Source organism: Jaculus jaculus, chromosome 5, assembly GCF_020740685.1.
Source record: "Jaculus jaculus isolate mJacJac1 chromosome 5, mJacJac1.mat.Y.cur, whole genome shotgun sequence".
Taxonomy (NCBI): domain Eukaryota; kingdom Metazoa; phylum Chordata; class Mammalia; order Rodentia; family Dipodidae; genus Jaculus; species Jaculus jaculus.
This window is the reverse complement of record NC_059106.1, coordinates 120,097,169-120,119,073: the sequence shown is the minus strand read 5'-3', so window position 1 is coordinate 120,119,073 and position 21,905 is coordinate 120,097,169. Positions and strand designations below refer to the sequence as shown.

The window sequence follows — 21,905 nt, the reverse complement described above, 5'->3', positions numbered from 1 at the left end:
AAGATGTGGTACATTTACAAGATGGAGTTTTAATTTGCAGGGCAGTAGATGGGTCTGGAAAGGATTATACTAAGTGAGTTAACTCAGGCCCCAAAAGCAAAATGCTGCATGTTCTCTCTCATATGTGGAGCCTAGCTCCAAGTGTTTAGACTTGTGTGTGAGCTGTACCAAAAATTGGTAGCAGAGGCCAGTAAAAAGCTAGAAAAAGGCTATAAGGGAGAGAGGGGAAGGAAGTACTTAAGGGGATGGTATTATATATGTGTAAGTACAAGAACAGATTACAGGGAGTGGAATGGCCTAAGTGAGGTCAGGGGAAGATATTGAGTAAGATAAGAAAAGGATGGGGGAGGGTCAATCAAAATTCAAGATATTCTGAATAAGACATATGAAAGGCTACTCTTTTGGACAATGGCACATCCAGAAGCCATAGATTGCCACTAGAAAATTTTCAGTGCCAGGGATGGGATACCTTCCAGTGAGTTGTTGGCCAGGGAGGACTTTGTTGCCTCCAAAACATTACAAGTTTTTGCCAAGGTCCTTGGTTTTCTACAAGTGCCAGATGGTAAGACCCTATTGCTGAAAACTTCACACGTCTGGGCAGCAAGGTCACTGAGAAATCAAGCTCATACTGAGCAGAAAACTTTCTCCCTGTAGACCAGTCAACTGAAAGCTGGGAAAAGCTGCACTGCATGCAGCGCGACAGGAGACAGAAGTCATCAGCAGTGAAAACAGAGGACACTGGAAGCCTCAAGTTTGGCCACACAGGCCAAATGACCAAATGGGTACAATAGTGGCATGTCTAATCTGGGGGAAATCAACTCCTCTCTAATTGGACTGGAGGCCCACTCTATGGGAGGAAATACATGCCTAGTACTGAAAACCTAATCAAAAGTCTATGGCAGGGGAGGTCACGAGCCTAAGGGACATAAAGCCTGCTCTTGTCTGGCTAAATACATATATTAGTCTCACCAAACCGTCATGAAAGCACTACTCTTAATGTTCATATTCAGATAATAATGCTACTCTCACCTTTGGTAAAGAAACTTGTATTTTCAGATGGCAATGACCACCAGGATGACCCAATAGTGCTGAGAAGATGTGACAGAGAAGTGTACCACACTGAAACAAGTCACCCTCCAAAGCTCAGGGTCCATTGCATAAGAGGTGGTGGAAAGAATGAAAGAGCCAAAGAAGGGAACCACTCCTTACACTGTCCAGACAGAAATTGGCCTCAGCCAGACATGGTGGCACATGCCTTTAATCCCAGCACTCAGGAGGCAGAGGTAGGAGGATCGCCATGAGTTCAAGGTCACCCTGAGGCTACATAGTGAGTTCCAGGTCAGCCTGGGCTAGAGTGAGATCCCACCTCAAAAAAACAAAAGAAACAAAAAGAAAATAAAAAAGAAATTGGCCTTGATATCCATGACCTCACAGTGCCTAGCAATGCCTTCACAAGACCCTCATTAATAGGAGAAAAAGATGATAACATCAAAATAAAAGAGAGACTAGGGAGGGGATATGATGAAGAGTGGAGTTGTGAAGTGGTATATGGGGGAGGGGAGTAAATTATCATAGTTTATTGTCTGTAAGTATAGAAGTTGTCAATAAATAGAAATAAAAACAGACCACAGCCGGGCATGGTGGCACACACCATTAATCCCAGCACTCAGGAGGCAGAGGTAGGAGGATCACTGTGAGTTCAAGGCCAGTCTGAGAGTACATAATGAATTCTAGGTCAACCTGAGCTAGAGTAAGACCCTACTTCGAAAAACAAACAAACAACAAAAAAACAGATCACAAAACAAACAATAAAACAACAACAAAAAAACTTGACAGATTAAGTTTGATTCTACAATAACATGTAAAGCCAGATGCACAAAGTGGCACATGTGTTTAGAGTTCTTTTGCAATGGCTAGAAGCCCTGGGTACAGCCATTCTCATTCATTCATATTCTCTCTCCCCTTGCAAATAAATATTTTTTTAAAGAAAAAAAGCAAGCATGTTTTTGTTTGTTTTTACTTATTTAAGAGAGAGAGAGAGAGAGAATGAGCATGCCAGGACCTCCAACAATGCAAACAAACTCCAAATGCTTGTGCTACCTTGTGTTTCTGGCTTTATGTGGGTGCCAGGGAATCAAACCTGGGTCCTTTAGCTTTGCAGCCAAGTACCTTAACCACTAAGCTATCTCTCCAACCCAAGAATGTAGTTTTATTACTACTGATGATACCCAGAGATTGGCCTAGTCTACATAACGAGACCCCATCTCAAAAGAAAGTACAGGGGCTGGGATTACCACAAAATGCAAGTACCTAAAACCTGGAACAAAGGCTAGAACCATAACACAGGAATCTTAAGCACAAAGGTGGTATCTAAAACCACTGAGGTAGTTGGTAGCTCCTCACTCTAGCACAGACTGACCTGAAGATGTAGTCTTAGGCTGGCCTCAAATTCACAGCAGTGCTCCTGTCTTTACCTCCCTAGTGCTGGCATTAAAGGCATGCACCACCATGTCTAGCAAAACATTCTTGATTAAGCTGCTTCATATTTTAAAAAAGCAGAAATCAGAAAGTTGCTGTATATATCTATGTACCATTTACCAACCAGTAACAAATGCTAATAACTTATCAGAGATGGTTCACAACTAATTCCTTTCACTCTTAAGAAATAAAATTTCCAAGATTGTAAAATCCATTAAGAATGGACAAGCTATCATGAAACATTAAAAAAAAAATTGGACGCTCATAAATGAAGTTCTGTGTATGGTATAAGGTCATGTTCTAAATTCTTCCTTTAGCATGTAACTATACCCCTCAAGCCCCTACTTGTTTGATACAAAAAACAAGTGCCCTATTAGCAGTCACTCATTTATCAATAACTGTAAAATTAAAGCTTCTCAGAAAAAAATGCACATTGCTATAAAACTAAATTAGGCACAGATTTCTTAGATACATCATTAAAAGCCTGACAATAAAAGAACATGGGGATGGAAGGGTTTAGGAAATGGAAGGGCGGGGAAAGATACACACAAAACTAAATCCAAAATGAATTGTTAGAGAAACCTTTCTCCTGGATAGCAGACTGAAGGATGTAACCCTGCAGGAGTATACAGAAATGGTTTGGTAAAAAGGGTCCTGGAGAGGGTAGGATGAAACCTAACGCCAAAACATTTGGCTCTGGCTTGTATCTCCCATCACCAGAAATCAGTTACAACCCACACTGAGCTGTTGATTAGAGAGACCTATATGAGGTTCCAAATCAAGACAGGTTTCTGTCAAAGCACTTGATTAGCTACTTGAAGCAAAAGGACTATTGCTGAAGACACCACATGCTACCAACTCAGAACACTGAGAGATCCAGCCGGAATCCAGAAGCAAGCCAGTTCCCAGATGTTCTGCCTGGATAGTGCTAGACATAAGTTACTGGAGGAAAATGGCCAACAATGTTATATGCAAGCAGGAGACACTGCTATATGAACCAGCCTCACAAAATGTACACACCTGCGCAATGGTGGCACCCAGCCTAGGTGGGTAACCAATGGGTCTCCAGTTAACTAAGAGACCCACTCAGTGGAAAGGAACCCATAGTTGGAACTAGGAACAGAGTCAGAATCCTACAGAGACCAGGATCATGGACTCCAACAAGAAGCTCCCACTAGTCTTTGGCCAAAGGAGAGGCTACACCCATCAAAGTCTCTCTTAATTAACAACGCTTATTCCATTTAACCTATACTGACCTCATTCTCCTTTGGAAAATCTGTTTTTGTTTATTTGTTTGTTTCAGAAGGCAATGAGAACCAAGGAGATAAACCACCCTTCACACATCAGCGAGGGCCCAGGTGAAACCACAGAGGAACTCAAAATGTACCAAAGCAGAAATCCAGAAGCTACTGATAGCTCAACACTAAAGTAAACTTAAAACACACCCACCATGGCTCAGGGAAATTTGTAGTAAGAGGGGACGGAAAGATTTTAAGAGCTATAGAGTAAAAGGGAATGTCCAGAGACATTGCCTACTCCCCTGACAATGACTGATGTGGCTCTCACATCTAATAACCTACAATCCCATGGTGAATACCAGCAATCCCAATGAGGAGGGCCTTCAGCGGACTGGGGGCAGAGAGGAGGGAAAATGATGGTACTTACACATGAAGTGTCCATATAAAGTGTCTACTTAATTTAAATAATAATAAGTGCTATGGGGAAAAGTACAGAAACAAGAACTTTAACATATTCCTAGAAGAAAAAGGAGGTGTCACAGTTGGAATAAGAAGATGGCTCAGTGGATAAAGTGCTCACCACAAGTGAGAGAATTAGAGTTTGAAACCTCAGAACTATGTAAATGCCTGATGAGTGGGTTCTTGTGATCCTAGTGCTTGGAAGGCAGAGATAGGAGCTCCTCAAGACAAGCTAGCTAGGTAGACTCGCAGAATTGGCAAGTTCTGGATTTAAGCCAGAGAACCTGTCCCAGTAAATAAAGTGGACAGTGACGGAAGAAAGTGCCCAGCATCAATCTCTGGCCTTCACACACATGTACACACAGAAGCTCATATGCACACTAGTGTATCCACACACAGGAATATACACAAATGCATATATACACATGCAAAAAACACCATTATAAGCCAGGTGTGGTGGTGCATGCCTTTAATCCCAGCACTCAGGAGACAGAGGTAGGAGGATCGCCATGAGTTCCAGGCCACCCTGACACTTTGCAGTGAATTCCAGGTTAGCCTGGGCTAGAGTGAGAACCTACCTTAAAAACAACAACAACAACAAAAAAAAAAAAAAAAAAAAAAACCCATTATAGTTATGGTTTGGATATTGTGTTACCCCAAATGTTTATGTCTCCAAGCTTTAATCTCCAAAGCTATTTTCAGAGGTGGCCTTTTGGGAAATAATTGGACCATGAGGATTCTGCCTTCATCAGTGGGTTAATTTACTAATGGATTCATAACTTGATGAGACTAGTGGAATTGGTGGGGCCTATGGAGAAGGCAGCCAGTGAGGAATGTTCCTGGGCTGAATCTTGTTTCACACCATGATTTCCTCTCTAATTCCTGTGTTCCAGGGGGTAAGCAGCTTTGCTCTAGCACACATTCTTCACAGTGATGTTCTGTCTCACGACCAAGCCAGAAGCAATGTAACCAAATACCAAAAGCTGAAAGGTCTAAATCCATGAGTCCCTCCCTCACCAAAAAAATCTTTCTTCCTCTTAAGTTGTTTTTCTTGGAAATTCTATACCAACAATGAAAATATTACCAATACAAATTGCAGCCACTTTGGAAAACAGGTCAGCAGTTTCGTTAAATATTAAATATAAACATATTCTACTCCAAGGTACCCAGGTAGGAAATGAAAACAACAAAGACCTGAATGAATGCCACTGCTCAAGAAGCATTTTCCATAACAGCTACAAAGTAGAAACAATTCAAATACCAATCACCTAACAAAGGGAAAATGTAAATACTAGGCATAATAGTGAAACCTAATGGCCATTTTTCTCACTTTTATTCAAGACTTTTCTAAGTAATCCTTTATAAATTCAAATTAGCAGTATGCTAAGGACATGGTTGAGTTTTAAACATTAATTAGTCCAATTTTATAAATCTGTAGCCACTTAAAATGTTCATAACAAGTTTTCCCACAGAGAAATGATTTTTGAATGGGAACCTTGTATACAATCTATAACTCTACTAAGATTTATCTGGGGCTGAAAAGATGGCTTAGTGGTTAAGCACTTGCCTGTGAAGCCTAAGGACCCAGTTCAAGACTCGATTCCCCAGGACCCACGTAAGCCAGATGCACAAGGAGGAGCACATGTCTGGAGTTCTTTTGCAGTGGCTGGAGGCCCTGGCGCACCCATTCTCTCTCCCTCTCTATCGGCCTCTTCCTCTCTCTGTCTGTTGCTCTTAAATAAATAAAGAAAAATAAACAAACAAACAAAAAAGACTTATCTGGAGAAAATACAGATATAATGATATAAGTAACACTAACTAAGCAAAATGTTAATATATTCTGAGTGATAGAATACTGTTCCATCTAAAAAAAATAACAACCAACATCAATAAGAAATTGGAAATATGTTATTTTGTATTAATTCAGAGTCTGCATTTTGTTCCATTTACAAGCAAATATATTATTCACAAAAACCAATGTCTTGTCTTTTTTTTTTAAATAGTATGTTTTTATTTTTTTTTAAATTTTTTATTTATTTATTTATTTGAGAGCGACAGACACAGAGAGAAAGACAGATAGAGGGAGAGAGAGAGAATGGGCTCGCCAGGGCTTCCAGCCTCTGCAAACGAACTCCAGACACGTGCGCCCCCCCTTGTGCATCTGGCTAACATGGGACCTGGGGAACCAAGCCTCGAACCGGGGTCCTTAGGCTTCACAGGCAAGCGCTTAACCGCTAAGGCATCTCTCCAGCCCCAATGTCTTGTCTTTTAATGTGTGATATCCACTTGTTTAATATGAATACTAGTTTAAAACAACCACATCTTTATTTTGGTGGAATATATAAATAATTTTTACAACTGAAGTAATGAAAGTCTTAAGTATTAAGCACTCATATGAGTTATAATTTAATGTGATTATTATATCTATTGCTACTGTGTAGTACACAACTTCTTATGTCTAACCACTTACATTTTAGCCTAATAATATAGCTATAACACTGAAATGTGCTTCATGAATCAAAGCTGTAATGTGCACATTGAGGGCTTAGATTAGCATTTCATGAAATCTACATCTATCACAACTAACAGAGGACAGAAGACAACAGGAAAGCTTTTAAGAAGAAGAAAAAAAGCAGCAAAAAATCACTTTGGTAGGATTTGTTTCCCACTAAGTGGAACATACTGATGGTGATCATCATTTACTGATGAGATTCTAATGGGGCAATATGTGCTGACTGGTGGCAACATAGCAGGGACCAATCCAGAATAGTCACCTGGAGCCAGGCTGACATTTTCATTGTAATAATGGAAAACAGAAAACCCAAAAGTCATAAAGGACTTTTCATGGATTTCTTAAAGAATGACAGGGACTCAAAACAAGCTCATGGAGCTAGCTCAGCAGAAATATGCTCCACTTCTACACTCTCAACAGAGGGATGCTACTGCATCCCTTAGAATGCTCCAAGCAGAACAGGACGTCACCAACCACTATGGACAAATGAATTAGGATAGAAATCCTGTATACCTCATGTTATTTATTTTATAGCTAAACTCTACTTCCTAACTTGCAGTGGTGCTTTGAACTATGCTCTAGCAAGCCTATACTAGGCATTCATTATGCAACAAGCACTTTAAAGAGAGTGCAAGCCTAACTGACACAGCTTCACTTACCAGACAAAGTAATGAAATGGAAAATTAGTGAGAATATCTAAGGTATGCAAAAGAGGGAAAAATTAGAAGACTCAAAGGAAATAGTAAAAAGAAATACTTTGGATGAAAAAAGTAAGAGTCAGAGAAGACAAAATGGTAGTGCAGGCATAAAAAGCAGAACCACAAAGAATGTTAGAAAGACATTCAGAGCAAGAGATGTATTGGGTGGGGGTAGACCACAGAAATGCAAAAGATCAATGTCTTGGGTTAAGAAGATCTCATGAAAAGTAAACCTACAACTGAACTCTGAAAGAAAACTCCTCCTTGACCACAGGCTATTAAAGAACTGCTATGAGTCTATAAAGAATCATCATAGAGTTTCTAGGTGTTGAAAGCCAAGTAACTACTACAAGTTGTAGATACATGTAAGAATGAAATGTACCCATAGTACTGCAGGCCCTGGAAAACACTTTGTTATCCTTCCAGAAAGAGTCTAACAGCAACAACAAAATTCCACTGTCTTCACTGCCAGTCACCAAACAGTTTTCTACTGAATGCTGAATGATTAAAAGCTGTGGTCTCCAACATGAAAACCAGTGACCTCTTGTGGCTACTTACACACAAATGAATCAAAGTTACATGTTTCAAATCATGAGGCAAATGCTCTGTAGGTACATGTGGCTAGTGACTACTACACCGGACAGCAAAGGCACATTACATGTCCCTCACTGATGAATGTCCAATGGCCAGCAAGCAGTGTCACCACTGCAGGAGGGAGAGGCAAACTCTATATTATGGACAAAAAGACATATCACATACTTCTCTGAGATCTTTAGGTCATTTAATACTGAGTTGGGAAAACACACACACACACATATGTGTGTGTGTGTATGTATGTATGTATGTATATGTGTGTGTATGTATGTATATGTGTATACACACACACACACACACATATACATACATACATATATATACATGCATACTCAACATATTTTTAACAAATTGGAAAAGGTAAATATGCTATATATACTACTATGGACAAAAACTAAATATTTTCCCCTTAATTACACAAATGGATTCCATAACTTCAGGTTTAGTACCAGGGTACTAAAGGCAGTACATAGTACAAAGTACTAGTGAAGTAAGATGTATACATTCAATTAAAAACAACAAGCCAGGCATAATGGTGCATGCCTTTATCCCAGCACTCTAGAAGCAGAGGTAGGAGGGTCAAGAGAGTTTAAGGGCACCATAAGACTACATAGTGAATGTTCCATGTCAGCCTGAGCCTGGGCTAGAGTGAGACCTTTCCTCAAAAAACAAAAAAACAAAGATGAAGAAGAAAGAAGGAAGATGAAAGATGGAGGAGGAGAAACATAGAGGAGGAGGAAAGGAGAAGGAGGAAGGGAGGGGAGGAAGAGAGGGGAAGAAAGGAGGAAAGAGGAAGGAAGAAGAAAAGAAAGAAAAGAAGAAACACAGGCCTGAAGAGGTATACAAATTTATGCTATTTAATACCATGCTGAAGCCAAAAAGAAAACTAGCTGCCTTCTGGATAGCTCTAAATAGTCCTGGAAAGCACTATGGGAGCCACTGGAAGACAATGGTCACCAACAGCATGAATAAATAGGGGACCTTGAAGAGTATGAAATAAACCACCTGACAAGAAGTACATACTTGCGCAATGGCGGCACACAGCCTCTTTGGATAACCAACTGTTCTCTGATTGGAAATGTTCAAGGAACACTGTGAAAGGGGGGGGCAGAAAGATCGCAAGATCCACAGAGGAGTCATGGTCCTGTCCGACCCCCCATACCACTACACCACAGAGACTTACTGGGTGGGGACTTCATGACTTCATAGTAAATTCCATAACCTCACTGAGGAGGGCCCCCAGGTAAATGGGAGTAGGGGGTGAGGGGATAGAAGCGTATAACCTGTTATAGTATACATAAAATTAAATTAAATTTAAAAAATGATATCACTTAGCAGCTAAAGCTGAAAATAAAGCAATATTAATCACCATTATAATGAATAAACCATAACATATATGTACAATTCTATATGGCAAAAAATGAAAAATACTCTAGTTATGCATAACAGTATAAGTGACTCTCAATCATAACATAGTTTTGGGCTGAACAGATGGCTTAGCAGTTAAGGCATTTGCCTGCAAAGCCTAAGGACCCATGTTCAATTCCCCAGTACCCATGTAAGCCAGGCACATAAGGTGGCACATGCTTCTGGAGTTCATTTGTAGTGACTAGAGACTCTGGCATGCTCATTCTATCTGCCCTTCTCTCTCTCTCTCTCTCTCTCTCTCTCTAAATAAAATAAAATATTAAAAATACAGTTCTAAGTATATCAATTGCTATAAAGTATAAAACAGGTTAATATTAAACTATCATATTAGGGTATGTGTGTGCGTGTGTGTGTGTGTATGTGTGTGTGTATGTGTGGTGTTACAGTTATTTAAAACATAAAGGCCACAAGGATGAATTGTTAAGACACGTCATGACAGTAGTGACCTGTGGAAGGAGAGAGAAAGGTCAGAAAACAACTGGAGGAGTGGTAGCAAGTTGGCATGTGCTTGTTTATGTATGTACTAGTTCATGGGTATCTCCCTTCAGATAATTTCTTGAGCTCACCTGAACATGAAAGTAATCTATACATATGTACACATACACACCCCTTCTCCCACGTGAGATTAGGTGATGGAATTCACTCCATTTTCTTACAGTCTCCTTTCCAAACCTTTTCTCACATGTAACTCGCTTACCTCTTTTAGCACTTTACTAACTACAGGTGAGACACCGGCATTTTCTCCTCCTTCAGGAGAGATCTGGAAATTCACTCTTTGATAAAGAATCTGAAACAAAACAGGTTATCTTATGAAAAATTGTATTTTTAAAAATTGCTGGTCTTCACAATGTAGTTTTGAAATTTAGAAAATACTCATCCTTTTGAGGGAAACAATTGCTGTTTTATAATAAGCAGTTTGGGACAACAGGATTACACCAAGACTTCAAAAGTTTCATAAATGGGTATCAACTGTTAAAACCTAGCACAAATGTAATAAGTGACTATGCAATGAAACTGTGGGTTCCATGGTCTCCTCACATCTTAGGATTTTTCAACCAGGGCACTCATTACTTATCCTCTCCAGATCCAGTCTGATTTTAGAAAATTTATATCAGTCTAAAAAAGGCCCAGCCTACTCGCAACTTCTAAAGGACTCTACAGGGAGTATGTGACCACTTGCTTTCACTCACACTTCCCATGTATATTATTTTTATTTATTTATTTAGTTTTATTTTTTATGTTTTTTGGCTTTTTGACGTAGGGTCTCACTCTAGCTCAGGCTGACCTGGTATTCACTAGGTAGTTTCAGGGTGGCCTTGAACTCAGGGCAATCCTCCTACCTCTGCCTCCCAAGTGCTTGGATTAAAGGCATGTGCCACCACACCCAGCTCCATATACATTATTTTTGACAATACTAACTTTCCCCCACACATTCAATCATTCATTCCTTAATTAAGTTCAATTTTTCAAGCCTATCTTACATCATTTTCTTTCTTAATATAACAAAACCATTAACACTGTTTAATAGCCTTTCAAATTCCTTCTTATAGGAATAGAGAGATGTTTACGTGGGTAAGAGCACTTTTCACACAAATATGAGAGAGCAAGTGGTCCAGATTAGCCTTGAGCTCAACACCGCAGCACCCACATTGTGGTGGTTTGAATGTAAAATTCATAGGTCATATATTTGTGCTGCAGCCTTATACATATGCCCTAGGTGGTAGAGCCTTTGGGAGGTGCAGTCTTGCTTTAGGAGTTGTGACACTGGGACTTTGTAGTTCAGCCACCTTTGCCAGTAGAAACTAGGTTATTCTTCCTGTTTCCTCCCAGGTGGTGTGACAAGATGTGATGTCATGCTCTCTGTTCTTTCCATCCCTTTCCTGACTTCCGCTCAAAGCTATGATGTGGAAATAAACCCTTTCTTTTCATAAGCTGCTTCTGGGTATGCTGACACTGCATGTCTACAATCCCAGTCCTGGGGGGAGTAGAGACTGGAAAATCACCAAGGCTCATGAAAACACCAGCTCCGGGTTCAAAGACAGACTCTAATTCAAGGAAACATGTAGTTGACTGCTAGATGAAGCACTCAACATTCTACTCTGACCTTCACATTTGCACACAGGGTGCATGCAAATGCACATACATATGCATATGCTACATAGTGCACACAGGCATACACACACAATCTCTCATGTAACAACCTGTTTTTCTTCTATAACATTGTCATGCTACTAAAAAAAAAATTACCAAAACTCTCATATCCATGCCCCCCCACCACAACCAAATGCACTTTATACAGATCAGGGTTTATTGTATTTGGAAGCACTTACTTGTGCCTGTAGAGAACTGCTCACTGCCAAAAGAAGTTCAATGTTGCTAGGAGGGCAATGTGTCAAAGCAAATGCCATGAGCTCCTGACGAGTGTCCAAGTCCTGGTAACCTTCTGATTGTCCTAACTGGCTACAAACATCCCAACTCTTTGAATATCCTGAAAAATTGACAAGAAAAAAAGAATGATATTCAAAAGGAGAAAAGAAAGTCCATGTAAGGTGTGGAACACAGGGCTGGAGGGAAGGCTCAGGGGTTAAGGCACTTACCTGTAAAACCTAAGGACCAGAATTGAGTCGTCGGTATCCATATAAAGCCAGATGCACAAGGTGGCACATGTACCTGGAGTTTGTTTGTAGTGGCTGGAAGTCCTGGCACACTTGTTTGCTCTCGCTCTCTCTAACTCACTCTCACTCTCTCTCTCTCTCTCTGCCTCTTTCTCCCAGACTCTCAAATAAATACATAATTAATTATTTTTTTAATGTGAAACACAAAACATTCCTACTCAGGTCTTGTGGTACCAAAGCAAACCTAGTCAGTGACACATCACATAGAAAGGCATAAGAATCCAAGCCAGTAAAGAAAGATTAGACTGATTTATTATCTATCAGGTTTGCTGCTACTCCAGACACATGTTTCTGACAAGACCCTTGAATTTCAGAATAACCAGAAATGAATGCAAATACACTGAGCTTTGATGTTGACTAGAAAGGAGGACATCCAAATTAATAATACTAAGGGTATGACTCTACCCACTTGCTTAGCAGTCCTGTGAACTTATAAAAGTTCTAATGCCACACCTTCCTTTACTAGTACAAAGGGATAATAGTACCATCTTCCTCTTGGGTTGCTGAAAAGACTAAGTAACATCAGTATATAAAAATATACCAGAAACTGGGGCTGGAGAGATGGCTTAGCGGTTAAAGCATTTGCATGCAAAGCCCAAGGATCCTGGTTCAATTACCCAGGTCCCACATAATATGCAAGGGGGTGTGCATGCATGCATTCTCTCTCTCTGTGTCTCATAAATAAATAAATAAATATTTTTTAAAAAGAAAAAAGTACCAGAAACTGTAAAGTGCCAGATTAAGACATTAAGCTAGGTACCCACTCAAAATCATCCACTTTATAGAAAAAGACAGTCATCTAAGGTCAGTGCCAAAAACTGAGCCAACTCCTGATTCATAGCAGATATCTTCCTACTAGACAATATGAATTTTTAAACCACACTTTTATTCTTAGTTGAAGGAGAGTGTTCCAGCTCAAAAATATGATTTTGTTGTAACGAACAAAGGTATCATGTGGTCCAGCATAGATTTATATATAAAGTAAAAATTATTTACTTCAGGTATTATAGGAATAAAATTATTACAAAGAGCTCTAACTAATTTTGCATTGATACAATATTGATACAAAAAATTATTCTGAGTTTCATTTGGAAAAGTCCTTTGGTTAATATCATTTTTTTGTATTTATTTATTTGAGAGAGAGAAAGATAATAGGAAGAAGGGAGAGAAGAAGGGAGGGAGAGACGGGGGGAAAGAGGGAGGGAAAGAGAAAAAGAACAGGCACACCAGAGCATCTAGCCACTGCAATGGAACTCTAAACCCATAAGCCATCTTGTGTGTCTGCCTTATATGGGTATTCAGGAATTGAACCTGGGTCCTTAGGCTTTGCAGGCAAGCTCCTTTACCACTAAGCTATCTTCCCAGCCCTGAAATCAATTTTCTAATGCTGAAATGTTTAAGTGAATATTGCCAAAGATTATCTTCTTGACCAAAACTTCCTCAAGGCTCCTGAGGCTTCATCTCAACTAGACCTCAGCCTTACCTCTCACACTTATGGGGACAGCAAACCTCGATCTTAGCCAAATTTCTGTTGAAGTCAGTTGCACTAACATTTGTATATCCTCAATGCCAGATTAAATCCTTCCTCTTACAACCTTCAAATCTTTTTACCTTGGCCTACCTACAGAAAAGGGCCCACTAAAACAGTTATCAATATAGCAATAACCCCAATTCCTTTCTTAGTAATTTTCAATCAATAAACCCCCTCAGATTGCTCACTGATGGTGCTACCAACACCATTTGCTCTTGGTATGTTAGCAGGTGAGTACAATCTCTCTCATACAATAATACTGACAGTAGACATTAAAAAGTGTACAAATCAGTCTAGTGGTAAAGATTTAATCCAGCATACACAGTTTCTGATTTTATGATGAGCAGCAAACAAAAAAGTGCATGAACACAAGTGAGGTACATGACTTATCATGAAGTCAAGCACTATGCTTTCACTGGAAGAGGCAGTGGGCTTTCCATGCAGATTCAAGCACAAGCTTAGGGGAAGAGTGTAGTGCAGAGCTGCTTATTATCCAAGAACAGAAATTTTAATATGGAAAGTATTTACATTTCAATACCCTCTCAGTTTTTCAACATTAGTTTGAAAAGCACTGGTTTTAAATATACCAATGCTAACTATGTAGTCACAACCTATGTATATTCTTGAAATTTTTAGTTTTACCCAAATGAAATAGCTTTAAAAGAGTTCATGTAATACTATTCCTAAAATTATAAACACATTTTAAACAGGAAATAGAAAGTAACCAAAATCTTACAGAAATTAAAACTCTATTAAAAAATTAATACTAATATATAAGCAGACACCATACATACTTGTCAGTGCTAATAAAACACATCGCAGGCAAAAATGGGGCTAACTTATGAATCAGGCTAACTGATTTCAGAATACAGTTTTTCTATTACTCATCTTGTGAAGAGGACCTGAGCACAGTGTTCAGGAAGCCGTCTACTCACCTGCGGCCATCAGCTCCTGACAATGCATACTGGCTGCTTTGTAGTCATGAACATAAAGTGCCTGCTCTACCAGAAGAATAAGAACCTGCCCACGCCGTTCCTCTGCATCTTCACCTGGAAACATATGGAAATAACTTGACAATTATTGTGGCATCAATTGATGAAAGAACTCATGAATAGCATGTTTCAAATTAATTCTAAAGTAAAGCAGAGATTTACATGAACTTGAAATAACTAAAGGAAAAATGGTTGCAGTAATTGTGGCCTTTCAATCTACTTACTGTGCATGGAAGTAGCCCTATATCTCTGAAAAAAATTATTGATTAATATCAGTTCTTAATTAAATTGCTCACAAAGGGCTGGAGAGATGGCTTAGCAGTTAAAGTGCTCATCTGCAATGCCTAAGTACCTGGGTTTGATTCCCCAGTACCCATATAAAGCCAGATGCAGAAAGTGGTATGTGTATCTGGCACTCGTTTGCAGTGAACAGAGGCCCTGAAAAACCCATTCTCTACATCTTGCTCTCTCTCTCTCTCAAATAAATAAAATATTTTTAAAATGTTCACTCTAAAATTGAAATCAAGAAGTACTATAGTCCCATAGTCTATGCCTTTTCCTTACCAAGGTAAGGGGGAGAGAAGAAATATATCCTTCAAAAGCAAACAGGAATTATAATAGCTTGAGAAATCATGAATTGTAAAATAAGTTAAAGGATACAGGTGAAAAAAAAAAGTTATGTAAGTTATTTTCATTATTGTTATGTTGAAATTCCTGACAAAAGTAACTTAAGGATTTCAACCTACAGTTTAAGGGGTATAGCCCCTCTTATTTAGACCTGGACCTTAGCCCATAGAATGATGCCACCCATGTTTAGGATGAATCCTCCCACCTCAATTAATCTAATCTAGAAACTCCTTTCGAAACATGCATAGAGACCTGTCTCCTTGAGCCTTCTGAGTTTACAATATTAACTTATCACAAGTCTACCCCTTATGCAGTTGACACCAAAACCTACCACTTTTAAACCAAAGACTTACACCCCTTGTTCTATAGGCACATGGAAATATCATAATGCAAACTATATTCAGGCCAACTTTAAAAGCCCCCACAGTCTTTAATTGTTCCAACTACTCAAATGTGTTAAATGTACAGAGATTCTTCTATGACAAGGACAATCTCTTACCTATGAGCTTGTACACAGTTCAAAATACAAATCTATACTTCCAATATATACAGTGGCCTCTCAGGGATGCCAACCCTCCCACACATTTACTGGCCTCAGTGGCTTTCTAGATCTATGCATAAGACTCTATAACCCCTTCAATTTTGTATCTTTTATGCTGGCAAAAATAGAACGATATGGATGATAGGGACGGAGTATAGTCCCCTTAGACCATGATGACATGGGTGTCTATGTACTGACCTTGGGGGAGCCCTTTACTAGATTGTGCTGTTTGAACAGGGAACCCCACAGCAGCATTCTCAGTTAAAGCTTTCTTTCAGTAAGTATTTTTACCCTTTGGTACGCCACTGTCTAAAAAGCAATGACTTGCTCACAGATGCTCTATGACACCTATAGTCAAATATGCTGATCTTCATATAGGTTATGTTAAGAAACACTTTAATGTGTAGCTTAGCATTCAAAAGACTTACCTGCAACCCTTAGTAACTCGGCAAGATCTAGAAGCTTTAAAGACTGTTTGTAGGAGGTGGAAGACTGGGAAATGCATTCCTTGATGAGGGTGATGCGATCAGAACACAAGCGCACTACAAAAAAATATTTAACAATCAGCTGGGCACAGGGGCACACACCTTTAATCCCAGCACTTGGTAGGCAAAGGTAGGAGGATTGCCGTGAGTTCAAGGCCACTCTGTGACTACGTAGTGAATTTCAGGTCAGCCTTGGCTAGAGTGAGACCCTACCTCAAAAAAACAAAAACAGGGTTGGAGAGATGGCTTAGCGGTTAAGCGCTTGCCTGTGAAGCCTAAGGACCCAGGTTCGAGGCTCAATTCCCCAGGACCCACGTTAGCCAGATGCACAAGGGGGGCGCATGCATCTGGAGTTCGTTTGCAGTGGCTGGAAGCCAGGTGCGCCCATTCTCTCTCTTCTCTCTCTCTCTCTCTCTCTCTCTCTCTACCTCTTTCTCTCAGTGTCTGTGGCTCTCAAACAAATAAATAAAAATTTTTTTTAAAAATTTCAATAATTATAACTGGGGACATCACAAAAGGGTATCATGACTGCCTAAATGTAAGGCAATCAAAATAAAATTGTTAGTTTCCAACAGGGCACAGTGACAGACTCTATAACCCCAGGTCTTGTTTTTGTTTTCAATTTTATTATTTTTTGCATGTACATGTATGTTTGTATGTCTTTGACTGCATGAGTATATGGAAGTGCATGTTTTCTTGATTGCTAATCACTTATCCTTTGAGACAGACAACTCTCCTGACCTCCACATATGCACCACAGCATGTGCAAGCCCATAGACACACACACATACATAAATGCACATGAAATAAATGTTTAAAAATAAAATAATGACTTTAAATAAATAAGTTTATAATAAAATGTTGGCTTTATTTTTTTTACTTGGTTTTTCACTTGAGATTTCATTGGAAATATGATGAAAGAGAATGGATCTACTGCTAATGGATGAAATTTCCAACATTACTCTTTAAATTTTTTGTTTATTTTATTTATTTGATAGTGACAGAGAGAGAAAGAGGCAGATAGGGAGAGAAGAGAAAGAATGGGGACGTCAGGGCCTCCAGCCTCTGCAAACGAACTCCAGACACATGTGCCCCCTTGTGCATCTGGCTAACATGGGCCCTGGGGAATTGAGCCTTGAACTGGGGTTCTTAGGCTTCATAGGCAAGCACTTAATCACTAAGCCATCTCTCTAGCCCCCAACATTTCTCTTTAGTTCTCCCAAGAAATGAAAAGGGGCTTCAATTAATCCATGTAAAATAAGCTAACCGCAATGGAATACAAAGCAGAAAATTCACCTTGCAAAGGCAAGATCTTTACGCCAAATTCTTCAAGATAACCAAGGGCCTCGATAAGGTCTAACTCCTCTTGAATGGCAGCAGGCCTGTCTGTCATCAGCTCTAAGCAGCACCTATGAGAAGTTGGGCACACAAAACTAATGGCAAATGAATCAATACCACAAAAACCTTCCTCATGGATGACATTATACACGATATAACCCTCAATAGGGAGTGGAGGGGACAGCCCAAACAAAAGTACCCCGTAGAAGGTGGAAAAAGCTTAATACTAAAACCATAGGGTTTCTGGCTGACCAATCCCAGGGCAAGAACTGGGTTACCATAATGAGCTGTTCATCAAGGAGACCTATGAGGTCTTCAAAACAATACAGATCATTGCCAAAGCATTTAGTTACCTCCAGAGCTAAAAGTAAGGTAGCAGCAGTCACAAGACATCAAGAGACCACACTGGAACTAAGGAAGAAACCAGTTCCCTCCTAACAGGCCTTCATAGTGTTTGAAAGTACGATGGAAGCTGTTGGGGGATAATGGTTACCAACCATGTGAATAAGCACGACATCCTACAAACTATGAAATCAACCAATCAAGCATGAAGTACATAACTGTGCAATACTGGCACATAGCTTTTGTGGGTAATCAATAGTATTTGGATTGGACATGAGACCCACTCAGTGGAAGAAAACTCATACCTGGTACTGGGAACCAAGACAGAATCCCATGGATAAAAAACTCATAAACTGGACTGTAGGGATGGATTAGTGGTTAAGGCATTTGCCTGCAAAGCCTAAGGACCCAGATTCAATTCACCAGGACCCACGTTAGCCAGATGCACAAGGGGGTGCACATGGCTAGTGTTTGTTTACAGTGGCTGGAGGCCCTGGCATGCCCATTATCCCTCCGCCCCGCTTTCTCTGTCAAATAAATAACAAATATAAAACTTAAAAAAAAGAAGAAAACTCATAAATTCCAGACATAAGTCTCCACTGCTCTTCGGCTAAGAACAGTGGGTGTACAATTCAAAACATTTATCTCCTTTAATCCAAACTGCTTTCACTCTTGGTTGAAGAACCTGTTTTCTTTTCACAGATGGCAGAAAATACCAGGGAGATCCAAGATCCATCAATATGACAAGCAATGGCAGCTGACTTTCTACCAAAGGGTGGGTTGCCATTACCACATTTGCTAGGGCCCAGGAGTCACGGCAGAGGGAGCAGTGACATGAGTACTGCTCTCATTGCTAGCCTGACAACCAGCTCTGGGGAAAAGTGGATGACAATGCAGTCACTCAAAACTTATCAAACCAGAAACTGAGATGCTACAGAGAACTAAGCTAAATCAGACTTCTAATACATCTGCCAATGATTCAGGTAACATTGCAGAAGAAAGGGTGGAAAGACTGTAAGAGCCACAGCGTGAACAGGATTAGCTGCAAGCATGTACACTGCCCCCACCACCACAGACACGGACTGAGCCTATCACAACCCCACAGTGAATACCAATAACCCCACTGAGGAGAGCCCTCAGTGGAATGGAGGTAGGGAGGGGGGATATAAGATATAACCTTTAAAAAAATAAAAATTCAATTAAAAAAATAAAATAGGCACACTTTTGAAAAGAAGCAGCATATATTTGGTTACCTTTCTATGCAGAACAAAAGGAGATCCAACACACTTTTATCAAGAATCTACCACATTTCAGATATTCAGCCAACTGCATGATTTTGGTTATATTACTCCTCATAACCAGCCCATCAGGAAATATTAGCATCTGTTTTTAAGTAAAAAAGGCTTAAACAAACTCAGAGAGGTGAAGTGACTTGGCTGCAGTTACAGTGACAGGATGTATTGCATCATGATACAAAGCATCTTAACTCTATTAGTAGTGTTTTTCCTAATGAGGAAAAAGAAAGTTTCCTTGGGAAAAAATTAAGAGAATTTAAAGGACTTCTCATCTAGGAAAGCAGGAATGTCTCTATTGGGTCCAGTTTGACATTCCATAAAAAATGAAATAAAAACCTGTACAATAAAACAATTTCTAATTTTAAAAATATAAATTGTAAATACAGTACTAAAACAAATCACAAGAGAATGTGATTTGTTAACTTCAGGTTGTGTGACACCTATAGAGTGTTTTGTTTTCTTTTGTTTGTTTTGAGAATGTTCTTTGCTATATTTTGCAGGTAGTTCTATAGCATCTGGACTCCAGTGATCCTCCCAACTTATATGTAGCCCTGTGGAATGATTTAAACTATTTTTTTTTAATGAGAGAAACAGAGAGAGAGAGAAAGAGAGAGAGAGAGAGAGAGAGAGAAGGAGGGAGAGAGGGAGAGAGAAAGGGCATGCCAGGGCCTCTAGCCATTACAAACAAACCCCAGCTGCATGCTCCATCATGGGCTTTATGTGGGTACTGGGGAATTGAACCCACGTCCTTAGGCTTTGCAGGCAAGCATCTCTCCAGACCAGTTTAGATTATTTTAAGTCAGATAAAGTGAACTTCATAAAAATCTTATTTAGTGAATAAACTTATTTTCTGAAAGGTAAATGTCAAAGAACAATGACACCATGGGTCACCAGATGAAGGAAGCTAAGCACCAGTAATGTCACTGCTATGAATGAATGAAGTGAGCACACCTACTTTTTCTTGCAAAATGATAGGACTTAAAGCTGTTGAACAATACATTCTGCTGAAAGACTTTTTAAGTTTTCTACCAATATTATAAATGCATTTAACCAGGAAGTCAGGAACTCTAGCTCTAGAAATTCATGCTACAGAGACTCACTTATTTTCAAGGACATGCATGTATTATATTCCCACTACTAGATTGTTCTTAAACAACAGAAAATACAGTAAATTTGGAGATAATTGGGCTATAGCAAGACTATCTCAAACAACCAAAATAAATAAATAAATAAATTCATAAATAGATTCTATAAAAATCAAATAATGGAATATTATACAACTGTCATTAAAAGAATGGAATAGATGAGTATGATTCAGGAGAGAATTTAAATGGAAAATCAAAGTATAGAAAAGTATATATATACACTAAGAAATTACTTGCTTTTTAAGAAAGAATAACTTTAATAAAATATTGTATTGGCATGCACAAGAAGTTGAATAAAAACAGCTAAGGAGGAAAGGGACAAGAATTAGGGTGAAGAAGAAAACAATCAATTGATGTTGTACTGTGCTGTTTGAGTACTTGTTGCATCCTCAATAAAACCAAGTTAACAATGAGTTAGTGAATGAAGAATGCAGAAATTATTTTCTATGCCCAATACAGTGGTGCAAATCTGACCAAAAGAAAGACAGAACAGACAAAAATTAATATAATTAGAGAAAAAAGACATCATTAGAACAGATACCAAAGAAATATAGAAAATCATAAAGATATACTTTAATAACATATACTCCACTAAGTTTGAAAATCTAAAGGAAATGGATGCCTTCCTATATTTATATGACCTACCAAAATTCAATCAAGATGAGATAAACCATTACAATAGACCTATTACAAGTACAGAGGTCCAAGTAGTTACTAAAAAAAACTCCCAGCTAAAAAAAAGTCCAGGTTCAACCATTTTTCCTCAAATTTCTTTGTGTCGTTTTAGTGAACTTACCCAATCACAGAAAAAAAAATCGTCACATAGTCTCACTCATCTACAACACCTAACCTGAATCTACCCAAGATACCTTACATACCCAGCAAGCACCTCATGCACTAGACAATAGGAGGGATGGGGAGGGCAGGGAGGGCATCGAAGGGTGGAAAACAGTAATCTGGACCCAAATGGCAATGGTACCATAAATTTCTACTTCCTAAAAGACAGACCAAATGGCTGAACCCTCACTAGACCCTTACAGGAAACACCTGAACCACAAGACACTGGACAGGGTAGCATCAAGACTAACCTAATCTTCTACATCTTCCCTTCCTCCCTCTCCCCATCTCCCCCCCCACCTCTCTCCTCTCTAACTCTTGTATATTAGTTATGTTTTTCCTCAATTTCTTAGTGGGCACTGAGCTGTAACCCCCACTTCCAGCTTGGGGCTACCATCCACAATGAGCTTTTGATCAGAGAAACCTACAAGGTTTCCCAAAACAATGACAGACTTCTGTCAGAGTACTTGATGACCCACCAAAGGCCAGTGGTAAGACCCTATTGCTGAAGACTCCATATGCAGCTGACACGTAAAATGGAACGGCATGCCTGGAAGCCAGTAGAGAGTCAGTCCCCAGACAGTTAGTGTGTCTAGTGCCAGAAGGTGCTACATGGGCGACTGGGGGAAATGACAAATATCTGTCCAAGCAACTCATCTAACCTAATTAGCAACAAATAACCTGATGTGA

At 39.4% G+C, this 21,905-nt stretch overlaps 1 protein-coding gene across 3 annotated transcripts in view; it reads right to left on the bottom strand.

The window, feature by feature from the left end:
* The window catches only part of Nbas (NBAS subunit of NRZ tethering complex), a 470,946-nt gene that overhangs the window by 203,518 nt on the left and 245,523 nt on the right, over positions 1-21,905 (bottom strand). For all 3 annotated transcript variants that reach the window (XM_045148869.1, XM_004665676.3, XM_045148870.1), the window contains 5 exons: positions 17,555-17,667; positions 16,202-16,315; positions 14,549-14,662; positions 11,738-11,895; positions 10,105-10,194 (listed from right to left, as the gene is read on the bottom strand). In XM_045148869.1, the coding sequence (XP_045004804.1) occupies positions 10,105-10,194; positions 11,738-11,895; positions 14,549-14,662; positions 16,202-16,315; positions 17,555-17,667 (589 nt within the window). The remainder of the gene's footprint in view (positions 1-10,104; positions 10,195-11,737; positions 11,896-14,548; positions 14,663-16,201; positions 16,316-17,554; positions 17,668-21,905) is intronic.